The sequence below is a fragment of the Lissotriton helveticus genome, chromosome 7 (assembly GCF_964261635.1).
Source record: "Lissotriton helveticus chromosome 7, aLisHel1.1, whole genome shotgun sequence".
NCBI lineage: Eukaryota > Metazoa > Chordata > Amphibia > Caudata > Salamandridae > Lissotriton > Lissotriton helveticus.
Genome location: NC_136068.1, coordinates 1,550,703,410 through 1,550,724,548, shown reverse-complemented (window position 1 = coordinate 1,550,724,548; position 21,139 = coordinate 1,550,703,410). Strand labels below are relative to the sequence as shown.

The following is a 21,139-nucleotide window of genomic DNA, read 5'->3' as shown; positions in this document are numbered from 1 at the left end:
ATCTCGGGAACGCCCCCGAATCTGGTCCGGCATTGACGGACAGGCCCCTCGTCCAATGGCTAGGCTCCATTTATGGAGCCAGCCAATGAATGACGAGGGCCGACCCAAACCCCACTACAGTTCTCATCAGGTTTTCGCCTGCGCGAAAAAGATGCGCAGAGCGCATCTTTTCGCCAGGCAAAACCTAAAAATGCTCCGAGTCCTGCCAGCTGGGACTAGACTTGAATTCTGTTTATCTGTCCGCACTAATGACGGTAGCGAAACAGATCAAGATACTGCTCACGCCCAGAGGGCGCAAGTTAAAGGTACCTTAGGGCATGAGTTATAGTTACTTGAGATACCTATAACTGGTGATCTTATATATATGTATCCCTCTCTCACTCGCTTTCTTCTATTTAACTTTACTCTCTCCCACTTCCCCTTATTTTGTTTTTGTCCCTCTATCCTATGTTACTCCTATTTCCCTTGCACTGTACCTCACACCCTAATTTTTTCCATTTCATTTGCTCACTGCCATTTCTCTTAAGTAATTTTCTCATTCTGCCCTCATATCCTCAGGCTCTTTAATTCTCTTTCTCCTCACCTTTACCCATGTCTCTTCTTTCCTCATCATCTTTTGCTCTCCCTGTCCCTTGGTTCTCTAAAAGTTAAGATAAACTGTTACCATACACTTTAAATAAGCAGTTTAAAAAATGTTAATTTAATACATGTATTTAATATAAATGACATCCTCACTGGTCAATAAAGCAATAAAATATGTAAGTAAGAAGTACAATAATGCACCGTTTTAATTGAAATGAAATAATGGTGGTCTAGAGACAGCAGCCTCTGAAACTGAGAAATTGGACCAAGGTTTCTAAGGGCGTAGCCCTAAGATTTTGTAGTATATATTTTTGTTTCTTGTTCTAACTCTTACACCATAATCAATGACCTGAGTGTGCTCTCAACAAGCCCCTAACCTTACATCCGTCACTCTTTCCCTCCTCATGCTCATACCCCATCTGCTTCATGAGTAGACACCTCTCCCCCACCTCCCTATACTATGCATTGCTCAGACTAAACTTTAACAAGACCTTTTTCTATACTTTGCGTCCCCAGGTTCAGCCGGATGTCGAAGACTTGGATCCGAGTTTACTGGGTGATGGGAAGGAAGAAAAGGAGCAAGAAAAGCTGGGCAAACTGCAGTACTCGCTGGACTATGACTTCACCAATGGCCAGGTATGGCAGAAGTGTGGTGTCCAGCGCTGACCGGTTGGGTATGATTGTGTGGTGTGTGGGTTTAATGTGAGCAGCGTGCACTTGTGTAAAGAGATTAATTTTTGGTCAGGTATGAAGTGTTATGATAACTCTAAGTTTCTTCCAGGAGATGGGTGGGTGGGGAGATGTAATCTGGTAGGTACTTGTTCTTGATCTTAAAAGTTAGTAATGCTCACTGGTGGATTACAATCATTCTCTTACAGGTGTATGCTGCTGTCTGTAAGTACAAATTACATAAAATATCTTCCTAAGTAGTAATTACAGGTTGGCTATGGCAATAAATGTATGTGAATGATTAGCATGAAAAGATATTGGCATTAATAGTGGCTGGAAAGTAGGGCTGGGCGTAGTTTGCGAAGTAGCGCTATTCGTAGCTACGCAAAGTGCACTTTGCACTACGCGAGCTACGCGTAGCACTATGCGAACTGCGTAGTACCCTGTTTGCACTGTGCAAGATGCCGTTTTCAATGATTGCACAGTGCGGACAAGCATCCGGTACTGTGCAATCATTGAAAACGGCATCTTGCACAGTGCGAACTGTAGTTTTCTGCCGTCCAAGTAGATTTTTACTCGAGGAGCAGCTTTCTCAAAGCGGATTGGTAGTTTCTCATCACGTGCATACGCGACCACTCGCAATGAGAAACGCGACCTCCCCGCGTTGAGAATCTTGCCGGGGGGTTTATTTTCCACGCTCGCGTTCGGTAACTTGATGTTGCTGTTCGCGAATGAGGAAAAAGTCTAGCCGGGATGTCATGTTGCTTGGTCACGGTCGCCAACTTGACGTTGAGGACCGCGAGCAAGCAAAAAATGACCGCTACACTATGCTACGCGTGTTTGCACTGTGCTACGTGCAGTTCGCGTAGTGCGGAGTAGCGCAAACTTTGCAAACTACGCAAGCATAGCGTAGTGCTTTGCCCAGGGTTACTGGAAAGTGGCTGCCCGTTTATGACCTATAGAGCCAGGTGGGACATTTGTTGGACCTGACCTTCTCTGCAGGGGTACACCTAAAGTTTTTGCCTTTACATCTCCTGTTTTCTGAACCAGTTTTTTGGCATTTAGGGTTCTATGCACTTAAACACTGCTGACCAGTGCTAAAGTGCTCTCTCCTTTAAACATGGTAACATTGGCTTACTCCCTAGTTAAGTGGAACTACATTTAGCCAGGGCCTGTAAATTAAATGCTACGAATGGCTTTGCAGTACTTATTGTATTGTGCAACCCACTTATGTAGTCTGTCTAAATATGTCTCAGGTCTGCCATTGCAGACTGTATGCAGTTTTAAACTGCCAATTCGAGTTGGCAAAATAGATATTTTTCCAAGTCTAAAATTCCCTTTTTCAGATATATAAGTCACCCCTAGGGCTGAACAATCCATAGGGCAGGGTGCAGTGTATTATAAAAGTTGGACATGCACTTTAAAGTTTTACATGTCCTAGTAGTGAAAAAACACCTACATTTTTTTCACTACTATGAAACCTACCTGTTGTATAGGATAACATTGGGTCACCTTATTACATTTAATAAGTGATAACGTTTGTTTGGGAACATGTAGGAATGACATGTTTGGTGTCTGAGGAATTGTAACTTAAAACACTCTTTACAGGTAAAGTCGAATTTTAAGTCACAATTCTGAAAATGCAAATTTTAGAAAGTTGGCATTTTATCAGCTTAACCATTTCAGGCCTGCAGCCTGTTTAAATTTTTATCTAGCATGAGGGTATCAATGTTGGGCCAGATATGGCAGTTAATGTGGCCATCCAATTCCGACTAGAAATATGAGCCTAGTGGCTATGGTCTGATCGTCAGTCAGCCTTGGTCTCATGGGGCAAAAATATGGTGAGTATTGGAGCACCAGATACTTAGGAGTCAATCGTAAAGAATAGTTTGCTTGACGTGGCTGAATCTGTCCAAACCATGCCGATCTTTCAGAAGGACTGACCTCTTAGGAAATCTTTCTTTACATTTTCAAATACGGCATTCTGCTTTTAATTCAGGTCGAATTTTTTCATTGGCGGCTGACATAAGGCTCTTTCTCAGTCACACTGGCCTTTCAGTATTACTGACTTACCAGGGAGCGCCTGGTGTTCCTTTCGGCCAGCCCAACTCTTGCGTGTGGACCGTGGAGTGGTGAAATTCATTCTGGGCATGGTTGGAGAAATGCTTAGAGAAAAGCAAACATAATCTTTGTGATTACCAGCCCCAAATATTGTTGCAGGGAACAGAACTATGCTTGGGACCATAAAGCATCAGCATGGCAAGTGATTTGGCACCCTAGAACACAAAACTCTCGACCCTCTCAGTGATTGCGGTAACCGGGAACCAGCAACGGCACCTCTGTTATGGCAGAGAAGCCTCACCTCCCGCCAGCTGTCACAAAACTTGAAAAGTAAAATGATAATAAAACAGGTTTATCGTTTTATTTTTCTTCTAGGAGCTGAGTCTTGAGGGCGGGCCCTCGTGATGCCAGTCACAGAGGGAGAGTGGTAGGCACTGCTGTCAATGTGCATGCCGTTTTGGCCGGCTGTCTGTGGTAAATAAATAATTAATTACCGGTACTATTTTTTAATATAATCAATAAAACAGATAGCTCAATAAATAAGAGTCAGGATTCGAGGTATCTTGAGTCTTCAGGCTTTAATCAGGCATAAGGGAAAAAGGACAGAACAGCCTGGAAGCACGGAACGGCAGCTGCACCCCGAAAAGTAACATGCATAAGTATATATACTAAAATAATTACATTACATTCAATACAGTAGGCGTAGCAGTAGGCGTTACTCGTAGCAGTCGCAAAAGATAAGGGCAAAATGATGTAACAAGAAGGCGTGTACAGGGCGTATACATAGACATGTGATGTAAACGTAACAGAAGTGTCATAAATGGGGCGGAAACATGGAGGGGGCTACCTGAGCAGCTGGGACCTTTAACCTAGTGGTGCGCGCAAACGGGCAATGACGTGTTACCAGGGAGAACTGGGGGCTATGACTTCTGTGCTAGAAGAGGAGACTAAAGTCTGGAGTGTCAGAGCGACATGTACCTAAGGCATATCTAGTATCTGGTGTTTAGAGTACATATTGATAGAATCCAAAAGTTATCAGGGCAAAGGCTACTAGACGTTAAGACTGGTGCGTGCATAATTCTACATGTGTTGCGTGTGCTAGGAATATTCTATGAATATTAATACAGTATTTCTCTTACATGGAGACAGAAAGGCTAGACCATGACGGAAACTATTGATGCGATTCAGTAGCTTAGGAATGCAGAGAAGGAGGGCTGGACTGATAACTAGAAGCATAACATACTCTTGGCAGACTGGCAGGCAGAGCCAGGCCGGGCCGGGCACTGTGAGGCAGGAAGTAAGCGAAGGGTCAGGGATGTAGGTGGGGGCTGTATCGCTCCTCGGAGAGGGTTCAGGAGACAGGAGCTGAATCTGGTGTCCGGGCCCTTTTGTGGCCTAGAAACGGGGACAATTCAATGAATTAACGTGCACACTATAAAACGTGGCAACATAGGCCTAATACTTGTTGCTTTCACGAGAACTGGAAACTGGCATACTAGAGTTGGACACAACTATGATTGCGTCTTTTTATCGATCATAGGGGGATACATGCATATCGATCATGCACATATAGCATAAGATGGGGAACACGTAGGCACATATAACATGGCAAAATTTACTTTTCCACATTCCCTCCTTGTGCCCTACGTTTCCATCAGGAAACATCAATATTCATGATACCATCTATCATTTCATATAACATCATTTGCTCGTCTCGAATTGTCTTAGAATGGGATTTAGGACTAGGAATACAAGAGGTAGCACACATGCCGCAAATCGCAGGGCCACATTGTAAACAGAGGCAGCAACTGAATATGATCATTACTGCAATACCTAGGAATGACAATACTTTCCATCCCCAGGCAGATATGATACTCCAGAGCCAACCGGACCATGTCCAGGTGCCTGGATTCTGGTGTAACTGATGGGCAATTTTATGAAGTCTGGTTATAGCTGAATAAACAGACGGCGCGTTATTAGGAATGAAAATGCAGCAACTAGATCCGATGACTCTACATGCTCCTCCTCTATCGGCCAGTATGACGTCAAGAACGAGACGATTTTGGAGCACAACAAATCTCATAGCAGATTGCTCTTCGGTTAAGTTACCTAGAGCAGAAGTAGTCTCATTCACTACTGCTTCAAGGGTTCTGGTTAACCTACGTATTAACTTACTATTCTGGACAGGGCCTATAAAGAAGAAGAAACCTTTATTAAAGTCTTGATACTGTTCTAGAGTAGTTTCAGTTTGATCGACAATTGGGGACTCGATCTCCCTTCTATGTCTGACGTGTACTAGATGTGTGTTTCTGTGATAATCAGATGGAGCTAGGAAAACTGGTGGCAGTAGGAAGGCAATGTAACATGTTCCATCCCAATCGAGGGGCAGACGAACATATGCGGTCTGACCACAAACAAAATAAGAATGACGTGAGGTTTTGAAAATAGATTTCCCACTGTCACTATACTCGATAATAGTAGTACAATCACTATGTCCTACATGTGCGGAACCATTCTTTCGGACACATAATTCGCCTTTGACTGGTAGTACTGAAATAGCAGGCAAATCTGGAGTAGTATCGGACTGAACATTCAGAACCATGAAATTCGAAGAATAATTACCTAAATCATATACTTCATTTTCTAGATCTAACCCTGTTCTATGGGAGAGACCTTGCCTGTCTGGGAAACATGTTCGATTCAGAAGGGACATATCATTTGACGATGATGTTAACGTGGACCATGCTCCACATGAACCATTATGTGAGAATGGATAAGGAAAAAGTGGCAGAACTCCCTTCGGTGTCTGGAAAGGGGGGAGTCGACCACACACCCAACAATTAGTGGCATTGCTGGTCTGGTGTGAATAGTGTAACATTCGGATGAATGTATTATTTCGCATGGCAAGACGATAGGATAACTCGTGAGGAGGCAGATCACTAAATGTGTGCTCTTTTGTAGCATTAGAAAACATATGTACATGTGAAATTGGAAAACATAAATGTAAAGCATAACTTGTGCAGGTAACCATAAGACTCAAAAATAATAGAAAACATAGAACAATAATACATCTTTTAGAGTTTTGACTAACTCTCTCACTGTGGGGGTCTATCTCATACATGTCAGGAACCTGTCTAACCGTTTCACCCGAGAGGGACTTAGACAATTAAACTGGCTGACTTATTTTACTAGACCGGAGTTTCTGTTTATACTCCTGCTGCGGAGTTTTCTCTAATAGTGGAGGCTTGAGTTCAGAGTCTGTTTTTAGGCAGTCTTTAGGAATAAGGCAGTCCTTAACAAATGTCCTTTCTCGTAATCCATGGAACTTCTTTATATGGCTCAGGTGGACCCACCCCTTCCTGCCTTCAAGTTTTACGGCGGTCCTTGTGGTTAGCAAGATCATGCGGGGCTCCTTCCAACGGGGCTCCAGCGGACTTGAACGATCAAAATTTCGGATAAATACGAGGTCACCGGGAACGACCTCATGCGGTTTCACCTCGGTGTTGTCTGGAAATGCGGCAGCAACCTGTGAACGACAAGAGTGTAGGGCAGACATCAAGGAAGCTAGGTAATCTGTCAGCACATTACTGGAAACATCTGTAATACTGCGGGGTCTAGGTGTACCCCACATGTTTGGGGGGCGGCCGAATACGACCTCATACGGGGACAGACCTGATCTGGAATGTGCGACCATTCTCATATAGAATAGAGCAACTGGCAAAGCTACTAGCCAGTCTACACCTTTTTCTTTACAAACTTTTGCAATTCGGATTTTCAGAGTCTGATTATGTCTCTCTACGAGACCGGCTGCTTCAGGATGTCGTACACAATGGAACTTCCACTGGTACCCTAAAAGAAGGGACACATGTTTCATGAGCTCGGATGAGAATGGCTGGCCGTTATCAGAATACACGACCCTAGGGAGTCCATAGCGGGGAAAGAATTCACGAACCAACTGCCTGGCAGTGGTCGCAGCTGTGTAATCTGGGACTGGATATGCTTCTGTCCACCTGGACAGAGCGCATACAACTACGAGGACATACTTGAAACCTCGACATCGCTCCATCTGAATATAATCCATCTGGAGGACCTCAAAAGGGTGGTCAGGAGGTTGGAATCCACCTTGTTCCACCGGGACACTTTTACCTGGATTGAACTGACAACATATCATACAGGTACGGACTTTCTGTTTGGCTGCAGCTCGTAAGTGCTTGTTGAAGCAGAGGTTCTGAATACTGTCTAACATAGCTTTTTCTCCTAGATGTGCTGGACTATGTGCGGTATTAATAATGACTTGAACCATAGAGTCGGGGAGAAACCATGTGGCTTTTTCCTTCGTCAACCATCCCTGATCTGTCTGGACCCCTCCTTGTTCGGACCATTTCTTGATTTCTTCAGGAGTAGCATGTAACTGTATGTCTATGACATCTTGTGTAGGGTCCTTAACAGTCATACAAGTAGTCTGATCTGGAGTGAGTGTCTGTGTCGTGTTAACTGGAATGTCTGGAGTCTGGGCTGTGAGCTTGGCTGTTCGATCGGCTAGATCGTTACCTTGGGAAATAATGTCAGTAACTTTCGTATGTGCCTTGCACTTCATGATAGCGATAGCTGTCGGTAAATGTATTGCATTTAACAGAGCTTGAATGAGGAGACCATGTTGAATCTTGGTTCCATGAGAAGTCATGAAACCTCTCTCCTGCCAGAGCACTCCGAAGTCGTGTACGACTCCGAATGCGTAACCTGAATCTGTGTATATATTTACTTTCTGGTTCTTGGCACGTATGCAGGCTTGGGTCAGAGCGACTAGCTCTGCTGCTTGAGCAGACAGGGTGTCAATACGATGTGTCTCTATAACTTCGGTATCAGTAGTCACTGCATACGCGGTTACTAGTTCTCCCGTACTTGTTCTCATACATGAACCGTCCACATAAAGTGTCAGGTCGGGATTAGGTAATGCAATATCTGTCAGGTCTTGTCTTGGCTTAGTCATAGTGTTAACAACTTCCACACAGTCATGTGTGGCAGGGTTAGAAGTAACTGAGGGTAACAGTGTAGCAGGATTTAGAATGTTGCAGGGTCTGATTTCTATGTGTGGCTGGAACAGTGTCAGTTCATAACCTGTTAAACGTGCAATTGTTAAGTGCTGAGTCTGGGTTCTGTTTAAAAGAACTTCTACGGAGTGTGGAACTTGTACTGTCAGGGAATGTCCTAACACTATGGAATCACTTTGTCTGATCGCTAGAGCTGTGGCTGCAACTGACTTGAGGCACGCAGGCAGAGCCTGGGCTACTGGATCTAATGTGCTCGAAAAATAAGCACAGGGCTTGTATTGTCCTGCTTGATCTTGTGTGAGAACAGATAATGCAGTACCATCACGTTCTGTGACAAAAAGTGTAAAAGGCTTACTGTAGTTCGGTGTTGCTAGAACAGGTGCTTGACATAAGGCTTTCTTTAATTCATTAAAGACAAGTGTATGTTCCTGGGTCCAAGGGAGGACAGTCGATACGGCTGCCTCCTGTGTCGTTAACTGTATCAGTGGCTTGGCTAGAAATGCATACTGAGGAATCCATTGTCTGCAGTAAGAAGTGAGGCCAATAAAAGCTCGTACCTCCTTCTGTGTCTTGGGCTGTGGAAGACTCGCTATTAACTGGATACGGTCAGGTGTCAACTGCCTACCCCACTTGGACAGTAAGTGTCCTAAGTAGACCACTTGCTGGACACAGAATTGTAATTTGGAAGGGGACACCTTGTGCCCCTGGTCGGCCAGAAAATACAGAACCGTAAGTGACGCTCGCTCGCAGTCACGTTCAGAACGGGCTGTGATTAGTAGATCATCGACATACTGGAGCAGGGCAGTGTCAGTTGGCATGTGAATATTGTCTAGTTGTCTCTTAAGTGCTTGACTGTAAATACTAGGGCTTTCTGTGAAACCTTGAGGAGCTCGTGTGAATTTATAGCTTCTTCCATTTAGACAGAATCCGAAAAGGAACTGGTTGTCTGGATGAATGGGAACACTGAAAAATGCGTTCTTGAGATCGATAACTGTGAAAAATGTAGCTTCAGAATCAATTGTTGTCAAAAGGGATGAAATATCTGGGACTACTGGGTACTGAGGTATGATACATTTTTTAAGCTCTCGAAGGTCAATCACTAATCGATATACTGGAGGTGCGTTTGGATCAGTACGTTTCAGGACTGGAATGATAGGAGAATTACATACATTGGAGTCAGTTTCTACAACCACTCCTTGAGCAATAAGTTCGTCAATAATCTTGGATAAGGCTGCTACAGCCTCAGGTGGCAATCTGTACTGTCTGATTCGTGGCAAAACTATACCTTGCTTTAGAGTCACACGATGGGGTGTGATATGCATACAACCTACATCAGTTGGACCTTGCGCCCATAAATGCTGTGGTACATTCAGTAATCTTGGATCAAAATCTCGTAATACATAATGACCTTTAAAGTCTCTCAAGAACAATCGGACCCCTTCTGGGGAGCAGCAAATTACTGCACCTAATTCTTTTAGTGTCTTGATGCCTAACAAATTTTCTGGACATGATTTTGTGAGTAACAAATCAGTAGTTCGGGACAATGGACCAACTTCTAGTGTAACTGGTTTCGAAATTTCATTAACAATTGGCTTTCCTGAAAATCCAAGGGAAACGTTTCTAGAGCCTGAGAGCGGAGCCCCTGGAACCTCGTCATGACTGATGGTAGTCCTACTTGCCCCTGTATCAATCAGAAACTTTCTGTCTTTCCCTAATACTTGACTGTGTACATAGGGACCCTCTTGATCTACAGGTATCTCGATGAGAGGCAAGCCTACCTCCCTCTCTAGGCTGTTTCATGAATACTGTTGATACTCTGGATACTCTGTCTGAGCATACTGGTACATCTGCTGTGTAACATGCTGTGTTGCAGCGATAGGCTGCGATGCTGGAACTGTCTGTTGTGCATTCTGTGGTGGCTGAGAAGTCTGTGAAACTTGTTCTTGTCTAGGGGGACGTGGTCTTTCTTTAGTCTTACCAGTAGCTATGTTATGTTTCAGAACTGCACACTCGTTTATAAAATGACCTGGCTGTTTACAATAATTGCAGGTCCCTTTAACGGGAGCTGCAGGATGACTGGCTTGATTCGGACCCCTCTTCTGACTGTCTTGCGGAACAGATTGTGCAACTAATACTTTCATTTTTGTGTCTTTCATACGTCTCCTTTCGTGTTCTTGCTCTTCCCTGATTCTGTTCTGGTGGTACTGGAGCATTTGTAACATTTGTGACGGAGTATTAGCTTGCCAAGTACTTTCGACTTTTAATACTCTATTTTTAACTTGTGGACTTGAATTCTCGACTAGTTTGGTAACAAAAAGATGAGGGTACGATTCACTACTTGTTTTCAGACCACTGTTAATAATAAAACATTTTTCAAATCTAGAATAAAAATCACTAGTGTCTTCATCCTGTTTCTGTTTACAAGCTGAGATTGCATCCCAATCTTCCTTTTTCGTGGCTAGTAACCTTGGCAAAAAATGTATCAATAACTCGGGCAATTCTTTAACTTTACCCCCAAGACCGGTACCTGGTACTCGGGAAGTATCTTCAGCTTCTAGAGCTGTCCAATCAATCTTTTTCTCTCCCACCTCCCATTCTTTTTCCTTGAGTTTTTCATATACCCCTGCGGGCAACAGGACCTTTAACGTTTTAATGATATCAGGATACGTGTATTCTCCCATACGGAGCATGTCTTTTAATTCTCGATGGAACCCTGCTGGATCTTTGTCGTGACAGGGAATTAACTTTTTCATCTCTAAGAGTTCCATCTTTGTAATAGGGGTGTAAACAAATACTCGTTCTAAATCACCACCCGTTGTCCTAACTGGGTGTACTTCTCGTAACGGATGCTGTATATCTATGTAAAATGGTTTACTTTCTGGAGGTGAGACATGAACAAAATGCGGATTCAAAAACATTCGATATTTGTGGCGCTGTTCTAGAATGATACTAATTAAGTCGGTACCTAGACCTCTCCATCTATACTGGAGTAACTCGTTCAGAACATCATGTAACGGACCTGGATCAGAATGCTGTCCTTCATACAGTGTAATGAGGTGCTGGATCATATACATACCCACCAGTCGCTGCTCGGCTGGGGGCAATTTCAGAAACATTTGTGCCACTATTTCATCTGGAAAAGTGGTAGAATCAGTAGTCCATCGGACTGCTGATCGGGCTAGTTCTTGTTCATGCATTGTACTAAGTTCACTATAACCGATTCGTGATTTCAGAATGTGATCGGTAGCTTGAAATACTTGTTCAAGAGAACCTTGTTCTGGTACTGTAGGAGGGAAAACTTTCTTGTGTTCTAGGCGTGAATGTCGGTCGGGAAGTCTAGTTCTACCTACATACGCTATTCTGGAGGGATTCTCGTCGTCTACCTCTTCAGTAGAAGAGTTGTCTTCTTTCTCGGTAACCTGTGCTGCTTCTCGTTTCTCGTGTATCTTTATTATTTCCCTACGAATTTTCTTGTACATACTCTCTATACAGTTCTGTGTCTTGTGTCTTCCCTCGGCTATGTGGTCACTCCACCTGGTCAGGACTTTCATTTCTTCCGGATCTTTATCTGGATAGTCTTGTTCCCTTATTAAACAATTAATTAGAAACTTTAAAAGCATGAGCTGAATCTCGACTTTTCTTTGAACCATGGCGTCGCCAATACTTTCTGGATCTACTCCTGTACGGATAAAACGATATATTCTGTCTAGATAACCTTTCATATTCGGTAGGGTGTCCAAATATTCGGTCACCCGTCTTACACGCAATGAATATATGACCATATTATCATCGCCTGAAACTGGATCATAACGGCATTCGGTAAGAGCTCGCTTGATATCTGCAAATGTCTGAATTTTTGGCGAACGCTGTAACGCTCGTTCATGTAACTCAAGTATCGTCATACGTCTGTGTTGAGGCGGGGTTCCAGGAGGACTTCCCCCCGTGGCCCCTAGACTAGAATCGTTGACGGGTATTGTACGTGCTGGCAGAGTGACTGATGTAGCGGGTACATGTACTGTAGGCTGGACCGGGGGTACCGTGACAGGTACTGCAACGGGTGCCCCGGTGGCTGGAGGAACTGGAATTACATTATTTACAGGAGCTGGCGGAACAGGATTTGCATATTCTGGGACCGTGTCGTCCAAATAGGACGAGAGAAAAATATCAGCTGCGGTCGGTTTATGACGTAGCTTAATCGGAACTAATGGTGGCGGTAAATTACATGGTGCTTCCGGGGTTGCTTTTGGCAAGCCCTCGGCAAGAAGAGGATACATACCCTTAATAAGGGCATTTCTCTGTCTGTCTGACTGTTCTGCTTTAACTCGCTCACCTACTTCGATTAATTCCCTTTCTTGGGCTTTTTCTGAGGATTCCCTACTTAATTCTGTTTTTCTGATTTCTTTTTCTGTTCTTCTATGGGATTCTTTGCGCCATAACTCGATGGCATCTTTCTGAGACTGTCTGGCTTTCTTTTTCCATAATGCTTCTTCTACTCGCATGATGCACTCGGCATCCCATGTGCCTGATACAGGCCATCTATATTTCTCTTCAAGATCTTTCGTGTAATCTGACCATAAGTCTAGATATAATATGGCGTCTAAGCCATGCTTGTGATACATAAAATGTCCTGGACTGTCCCTAGGAGGGACAGGGACTGCTTCCTCGAGCAGCCCTTTTCTGGTCTTTAACTGACGTAACTTGGAAAACAGAGGCATTGTCTAGGTTGGAATTCGAACACAATGCAATACATGATAAACACAATAATAACTGAAAAAACAAATCACTCATACCACGACACTGAAAACACATTAAATAACATTTAAAATAACAGTTCGGACAGAACTTTACCTGGTATACTGAGAACAGAACACATGAATTTCTGGAGAACAAGACTTACTAGAATGACTAGATGTACTGCTAAAACAGCACGAAACTTACCGGTCCCATCAAGAGACACATCAGGACCCGCATCCACCTAGGTGGACACTTCGTGTTGGATCTGTGTACCCAAACCCACGGACCAGAGACAAATTAATTGACCCTGTCTAGATACTACCCCAGCAACGGTACTCACCGGGCAGCACGAACGGAAGGCATCGGACTGGACTGGACTGCTACGACGACGGACTACGAACTTCGGACTTCAGTTACAGGTGGGCCTCCGGATACCTCGGACCCTGGACTCTCGGCTTGGGCTCTGGTCGGGACTCGCCGCGTTCCTCACCGCCTCGTCTGGATGCTGGACCCCAACCTCCGTCTCCTCCGTGGGCCTGAGGGATACTTGAAGCAGAAATATCTGCACGTGCACGGTATGGTTCCGTCACGGCTGCAGAGGATCAGGGGGCCTGCGTGGCTTAGCCGGCGCGTGGGGAAAGGGCAGGTCCCTATTCGGGCGCCATTATGTGGTAAATAAATAATTAATTACCGGTACTATTTTTTAATATAATCAATAAAACAGATAGCTCAATAAATAAGAGTCAGGATTCGAGGTATCTTGAGTCTTCAGGCTTTAATCAGGCATAAGGGAAAAAGGACAGAACAGCCTGGAAGCACGGAACGGCAGCTGCACCCCGAAAAGTAACATGCATAAGTATATATACTAAAATAATTACATTACATTCAATACAGTAGGCGTAGCAGTAGGCGTTACTCGTAGCAGTCGCAAAAGATAAGGGCAAAATGATGTAACAAGAAGGCGTGTACAGGGCGTATACATAGACATGTGATGTAAACGTAACAGAAGTGTCATAAATGGGGCGGAAACATGGAGGGGGCTACCTGAGCAGCTGGGACCTTTAACCTAGTGGTGCGCGCAAACGGGCAATGACGTGTTACCAGGGAGAACTGGGGGCTATGACTTCTGTGCTAGAAGAGGAGACTAAAGTCTGGAGTGTCAGAGCGACATGTACCTAAGGCATATCTAGTATCTGGTGTTTAGAGTACATATTGATAGAATCCAAAAGTTATCAGGGCAAAGGCTACTAGACGTTAAGACTGGTGCGTGCATAATTCTACATGTGTTGCGTGTGCTAGGAATATTCTATGAATATTAATACAGTATTTCTCTTACATGGAGACAGAAAGGCTAGACCATGACGGAAACTATTGATGCGATTCAGTAGCTTAGGAATGCAGAGAAGGAGGGCTGGACTGATAACTAGAAGCATAACATACTCTTGGCAGACTGGCAGGCAGAGCCAGGCCGGGCCGGGCACTGTGAGGCAGGAAGTAAGCGAAGGGTCAGGGATGTAGGTGGGGGCTGTATCGCTCCTCGGAGAGGGTTCAGGAGACAGGAGCTGAATCTGGTGTCCGGGCCCTTTTGTGGCCTAGAAACGGGGACAATTCAATGAATTAACGTGCACACTATAAAACGTGGCAACATAGCCCTAATACTTGTTGCTTTCACGAGAACTGGAAACTGGCATACTAGAGTTGGACACAACTATGATTGCGTCTTTTTATCGATCATAGGGGGATACATGCATATCGATCATGCACATATAGCATAAGATGGGGAACACGTAGGCACATATAACATGGCAAAATTTACTTTTCCACATGTCTTAGAATGGCCAAGCTGACATGCGCCTGAGATGTCTCCAACCCGAGTTGCGTTGCTGGGTTGAAGACTGCAGGCACAGAGCGCGAATCCAGGCCACTCAAGCCAATCCCAGTGCTTCTCTCATGCTGTCAGCAGCATGAGAGCAGCGTCTGGATTGGCCTTATGGGAGTCTGGGAGCCTGTGCTACAGTGGAGCCAGAGAGGAGCAGAAGAGCGGCGATGTGGTGGGCTAGTTCTTTTTTTTGTTTTTTTTTCCTGTTTTTGTCCTCCCCCCCGCCTCTCTACTTTGCCTTGACACCAGCCGCTACTGCAGGACATACACTTACACTCTCTCACTCGTACTTGTATACAATAAAATAAAAAAGGCACACAAAGGGAGTTTACAATGTTTACTTAAAATATTGTGCTCTAAGATGCAATAATTGCACCACAATTAGAAAACAAATACATGTCAATAATATCATCAGCATGGTTGATAAACCATATACGATAAAAAGCCCTGTCATGTTATATGACAGATTTGCTCTAACCTTCCCCGTACTACGGAAGCTAAGTGGTTATATATGATAGATCTCTGGGTTCAGTGGCAGACCCCATACCTTATATATAGGTGTATGCGCTACATCTCAGCTGACGCAGCACTCTCGCCTCAGGACCTTTGCTCTGTGTGTGTTTTTCCAGAACTCCATGTCATCAGTTATATGACAAGATATGTGTATTCAAAAACAGCAGCTGCATTCCTTTATTATGTCTAGGTGCTAGTGTCTGACCAGAGAGAATAACAATGTGCAATGTTGTTTGACCTTGCCTGGGTTATTCAGACTAAATCCCAGGAAAAGAATAAAATACAAAAATGTGCTGATTCTGTGTGAAAATACAATGTGGCACAAAGGCAAGCGTAATATTCAGTAACGTGTGCAAAACCAAAGCGACCTACCAGCATTCATGATTGGGCTAACATAGTCACAGCCGGTACAGGTAAGAGCGGTGGGCGGGGCTAGGCAGAGGGGGGTTCAACAAACGACGAGGGAAAATTTAAAAAACTTAAAAATGTAAAAATGAACCCCACTTAACTTGTGCTCACGGCCTCGCCGATGCAGCGATCGGCAGGTAAGTGTTTTTATTTTTTTATTTTCCCTCATCTTCGTCTGTCGACTTCCCCCCGCCTCCCGCCTCACCGCTCTTACCTGGCCGCCACTGGGCTAACATAAGGAAAACGACAATGGACCTTGTGAGAACGGAAATGGAGCACGTGAGAAACACACGACAATAGCAGCCTCAGCAGAAGCACCAAGGACTGGATGGTCACGAAGGCTAACATGCCCATCCAGAGTGCTATGGCAACTCTCAGAAGAGCTAGGCGTGCTGCTGCCTCTGCTGCTCTTACATGGGATAGGTGATGACTGGGCTGAGTCACTGAAGAGCGTAAAATGGTGAAAAGGCGGGATTTCACCTCTAGAGTCTGCTTACCATTCTCCAGAATCCTGTCACAGGTCGACTGGACCTTTTTACCTGTCATAGAGTGAATTTAGGTAATCTAATCACAGCTAAACAGTTCAAGTTCAAGATACCAAAATACTTTCCCCAAAGAACCGCTGACTAAAGACTGAATTTAAAGGGTTTATTACATAACCAAAAATAGCTGGAGATACAGGCACCTCAGCAAGAGGTTCAAGAGATAAACAGGTACTAATACAAACATAATCCTACGGAAAAGTCTCAATCGGCTAATGAACAGAACGAGAATCAACTCCAGAATCATTAAACTAAACAGAATAGCTATAACTTGAGTTCTGGTACTCATCAGGATATAAGACATTAATTCAGATTAGTCTGTCCCTACTCTATGCTAGATGACATCCCTACTCAACAATAGCCCAACCTAACCAAAAGGTGTCAGCCGTGGTGACTTCCTAAGAAGTTCGCCACCTTCTCTCTTAGACTAGAATTTCCATCACCGCTGCTAAGCTCCTTGCCCATGCGACCGCTCTCTCTAGCTCCTCAGCCATCTGCTCTGTCTCCACCCTCGGGGTGCTGTCCCTAATACTGTTAAACCTGAGTCGGGTCGGGGACAATCGATATTTGCCCGGCGGTATTGCCTCTGTGACCCTCGAGTTATTAATAAATGAAGAGGCAGGCGCTGGAGACTGGAAAGCAGGAAACAAGGTTTTATTCTCTCCGGAGGAGACCACAGCAAAACGGACAGCAGGTATCGTTCTGAGGTGCTCTAACTTATGTCTGAGGCCTGGCCCCTTATATACAGGGTTTTGCGGTTTTTATTACAGTTTACATACTCATGACAAAGCTTTGATGTACGGAAAGACATTCCCGGAACCCCCCCTCCAGGCCCATTCCCACACACATTTACAGTAGAGGTCCCCACCCTGGTCACAACAGGTGATGAGTATCGCGCAGCTGGATATTCCGTCAATTCATGGAATGCGGGGTTCGATCGGATCTCATGGGGTGGGGGCTTTGATCAACCCGGGGATCCTTTGATGGGGGAAGCTTTCTATTGTACGGGGAGGGGCAATAGACAGTATCGGCAGAGCTAGGTGTCGGCCTGGGAACGAGGGAGACAAACGGGCACACGGGGAAAAAGGGGTCTGCATCAAAGGGCCGGGGATCATGAAAGGGAAGAAGGGAGGTGTTGTGCTGGGAACAGGATGAGGGCCTGAGGCAGAGCAGCGCTGAAGAGGGGTTTATGATTCAAGGCAGGTGCAAGCAGGGGGTTGATCAGCGTGCAGGCTTGGTGAGGGCGAAGGGCTATGTCAGGGGCCAGCGGCATGCAAAAGGGTTTGTTCGGCTCAGGGCATCTTAAAATGGCGGGTGCGCACGACAAAAGTGTGGCATCAGGGGAAGAGGCAAGATGGTGCAGATAATGTTCACCAAACCGTACTAATTTTCAACAGTCCTCCCTTTAACATATTCAAGACATCTTGCTGGTTCATTTTCTACTCGGTTCTATCGTGGTGGGCAAGAGAAAGAAAACAGTAGGAACCCTAGATGAAAGAGTTGTAAACAATACATTTTAAGATTTCTAGTTTTAGGAGGCGGACCTATTGATAAACTTTGATAAACTTATTTAGCAGGAAAGTCATAGAAATGCAATACAAAAAGTGATTCGAAGTGAGAGCAGTGAGTACATTTCATAAGGTGAACTGATAGGTTATTACATATATCAGATTCGGATTGGAGCATAATCAATACAATGGCGGCTGGGAGAGAAATGAGGCGCAGCAGAAACGGTGTTTGAGGATGTCAAAATGTTCGCAGGTAACGAGTTCTCAGTATTCTTTGTTGTCTTTCGTTGGCGCTGTGGAGCACCGGCGGTGGAGCTACGGGTCCAGCTCTATTCTAGGTCTCGCGTTGCAGGGCACGACCCTTCCCTCGCATTCCTGGTCGGAAAGGTCCTTTTCGCCCTGTGTCCTTTGAGGTGATTGTCAAAAAGTTCAGATGGAAGAAGGGTGCATGTGAGCAGTCCTTTCGGGTAGGTCGGAGGAAAAAAGGGGGATGGAGCAAGGCCAAATCGGGTACAGACTAGGGGGACGGAGAATTTCAGATAGGCAGGCTCATGACCGAATTCAGAGAGCGGGGACTTGTCGGCAAACACTGGACATCGAGCAGGGGCATCAGGTCGGCCCTTTTCTTCTCATTTTGTCGAAAACAGTGCCTCGTCCTGCAGCTCTTTTCTGTCGTGGTCTCGCTTTGGCCAATGTCGCAGGTGTTCCATAGTCTGCAGTCAGGCCTCGTGCTCCCACATCCGGTCCTTCTCTCTCCCGACAGCCGTACCCTTAAACGAGTTTGAAAAGACAGTTTTTAGAGAATTTGCAGAGGAAGGTGATCACAAAAGTCTATTTCTCTCCCAGCTCCAGGCAGAAATGAAAACGTCCGTTATATTAGGGTTCACAACTAACATATAAATGACCGATGACGGGCCTGTTGGATTTACTATGACTTTCCTTCACAATTATTTATTATAGTTTCGACAGTTTATCTGATGGAGACCCACCTTCGTAAGACGAGCCTGACAAAGATATGCCGTTCTCTAGGGTTTTATATTCACCAAGGGTACTGTGTGCTATCAACATGGTACTAAACAGGTATTTTGCTGAGGGACGAACATAGGCTAAACATTTCCTTTTTATCAATGCGTCCTGCTTTTCAACTAAACATTTTTTTTTCATTTTCGACAGGGTTCATTTCAACGATTTCTTCACTTTGGTCTAGTCTGTTAACTTTGTAAAACATCATTCTGGTTACTACGTAGCCTCCTACGGCCTGATTACTTAATTAGAAAAGACAGGGGTTTTATGGGAAACAACTAGGGACATAGAAAACTTGTGGTAAGGGCGTAAATCGACCCATCTCTCACAACCGGAAATGAGGGACAGTTCCATAACTCCCGTCCGGAGCAGCTGATACGGGGACAGGGGCGCTCATGGAACATGAGGGTGTTTTGATCATTTTTACTGTTTGGGTATTGCGACAATTCGGGGCGGGGAAGGTCGCGTATTCTGAGGCCCTTTATTATAACATAGGAGCCGCTGACTTGTAGTTCCCTTATTGCGGGTCAGATTAGGGAACCTCAGTCGTCTTACCTGTCCTTTCCCTTACGGCCCAACCTCGGTTTCATCGACTTTTAGCAGGAAAGGAGAGGTAATGACACGGTCTCAGGGTGATGGTAGTAAAGGCAAGTTTTGTGCAAATACCGACGGTATTTGAAGCCAATTGGGTGGTGCGCTAGGGGTGGCAATTTGCCAATTTCGGTGCTAGTCCTTTAGGAGAGTGAGAGTGTGGAGGGGAGAGAGAGAGAGAGAGAGAGAGAGAGAGAGAGAGAGAGAGAGAGAGAGAGAGAGAGAGAGAGAGAGAGAGAGAGAGAGAGAGAGAGGGAGAGAGAGAGAGAGAGAGAGAGATAGAAAGAGAGAGAGAGAGAGAGAGCAACAATAGTCTAGGCAGTACACGTGCAACGTAGGGAGCGGCCGTGTATTTAAGATAGGCTATCCAGCGCATTTCTCGGCTCAAGACGTTGCGGGTCGGTGTTAGTATTTTGAATACATGCGGTTCGGGACGGACGAGCATTAGGTCGGGTACGGGGGGCATGCATTGACAAAGAGGAAAAGGGGCACCATCGTGTCGCCCTCCCAGCTTTCTTGGTCCATTGACCAGTTGAGTCAGCGCTTCAGTCACACACAAACGTTCTCTCATAGTTTCATTCACACGCGACCTGTGTCCATTCACGCATCATGGATTAAGGGTGATCATTATTCATCGAGTCATCCTATTTGCTGGTTTGTCTGTCACATTAGTAGTTCGTGGGTGTGCTTAGGTGCCACCTTGCGGCGCTAGTCTGCTTCGTGCATCAGACATGGCAAAGCTTCAGAACTTCGCCACACCTCGGCTGTGATCTCTGATGTAACCTGCAGAGGGAGGAAAAAAGGGGGGGGGGACAACATACAGGCATATAAAAGCCCGGGTACGAAAGTTTTTACTTACCTCATACTTGTCTTATCTCCTTGGGATAGAATCCCGGGGGTATGGTTTCTGGGGTCGGGAGAGGGGAGGGGCAGTGTGCCCTTATAGGTCGGGTGTAGGAAAACGTTTAAGAAGAAAACCAAAGATACCTAGTGTGAGGTATCCAGTTGGTAGGTGCATCTAGCTATCGGGGTCCTTAAATCTCCTTCAACGCGGTGACATTCTAAGGTTCATTAGTTCTTTGATCAACTCTGTTCCTTAGTACCTTCGAGCGTTGTACTTCATAACATTTACATCGTTTCATATTACCCATCGTTTACATTACGTCCTTTCGTTTTTACCCATCCCCAGAAGTCACGGTCTTTCTCCATGCGCGAGTTCCGGAGCCAGTCGCATTTTTGACGGTGGAGTGTTGTGTCTCAGATTCGATCCTCCATCCGGGGCTGGGCAACCATCTTCTTTCAACCTTAAAGAGAGAGCAGAGTAGGGTGCACAGAAAAGAACTCTCCCACCGATCCCACATTTTCTTTAAAATAAAGCATGCAATACCCGTTCATAGTTTCGAAAACCTTTACTTTGCAAAATCATAGTATGTGGATTCATAAGGGTGCAGTCGTATTTGGTCGGGCACGGCAATGGCTAAAGTGCGTACAGTGGGGGGGGTGTCGTTTTGCAGCAATAAAAACATTGGAAAGTTTATTCATTCATTTGTAAGAAACTAAAACGTCTATTAATCGGCT

General features: G+C 45.0%; 1 protein-coding gene across 1 annotated transcript in view; it reads left to right on the top strand.

Annotated features, from left to right (window-relative positions):
- The window catches only part of SYT5 (synaptotagmin 5), a 194,889-nt gene that overhangs the window by 84,793 nt on the left and 88,957 nt on the right, over positions 1-21,139 (top strand). The window contains exon 3 of the mRNA XM_078655026.1: positions 1,099-1,218. Within this exon, the coding sequence (XP_078511152.1) occupies positions 1,099-1,218 (120 nt within the window). The remainder of the gene's footprint in view (positions 1-1,098; positions 1,219-21,139) is intronic.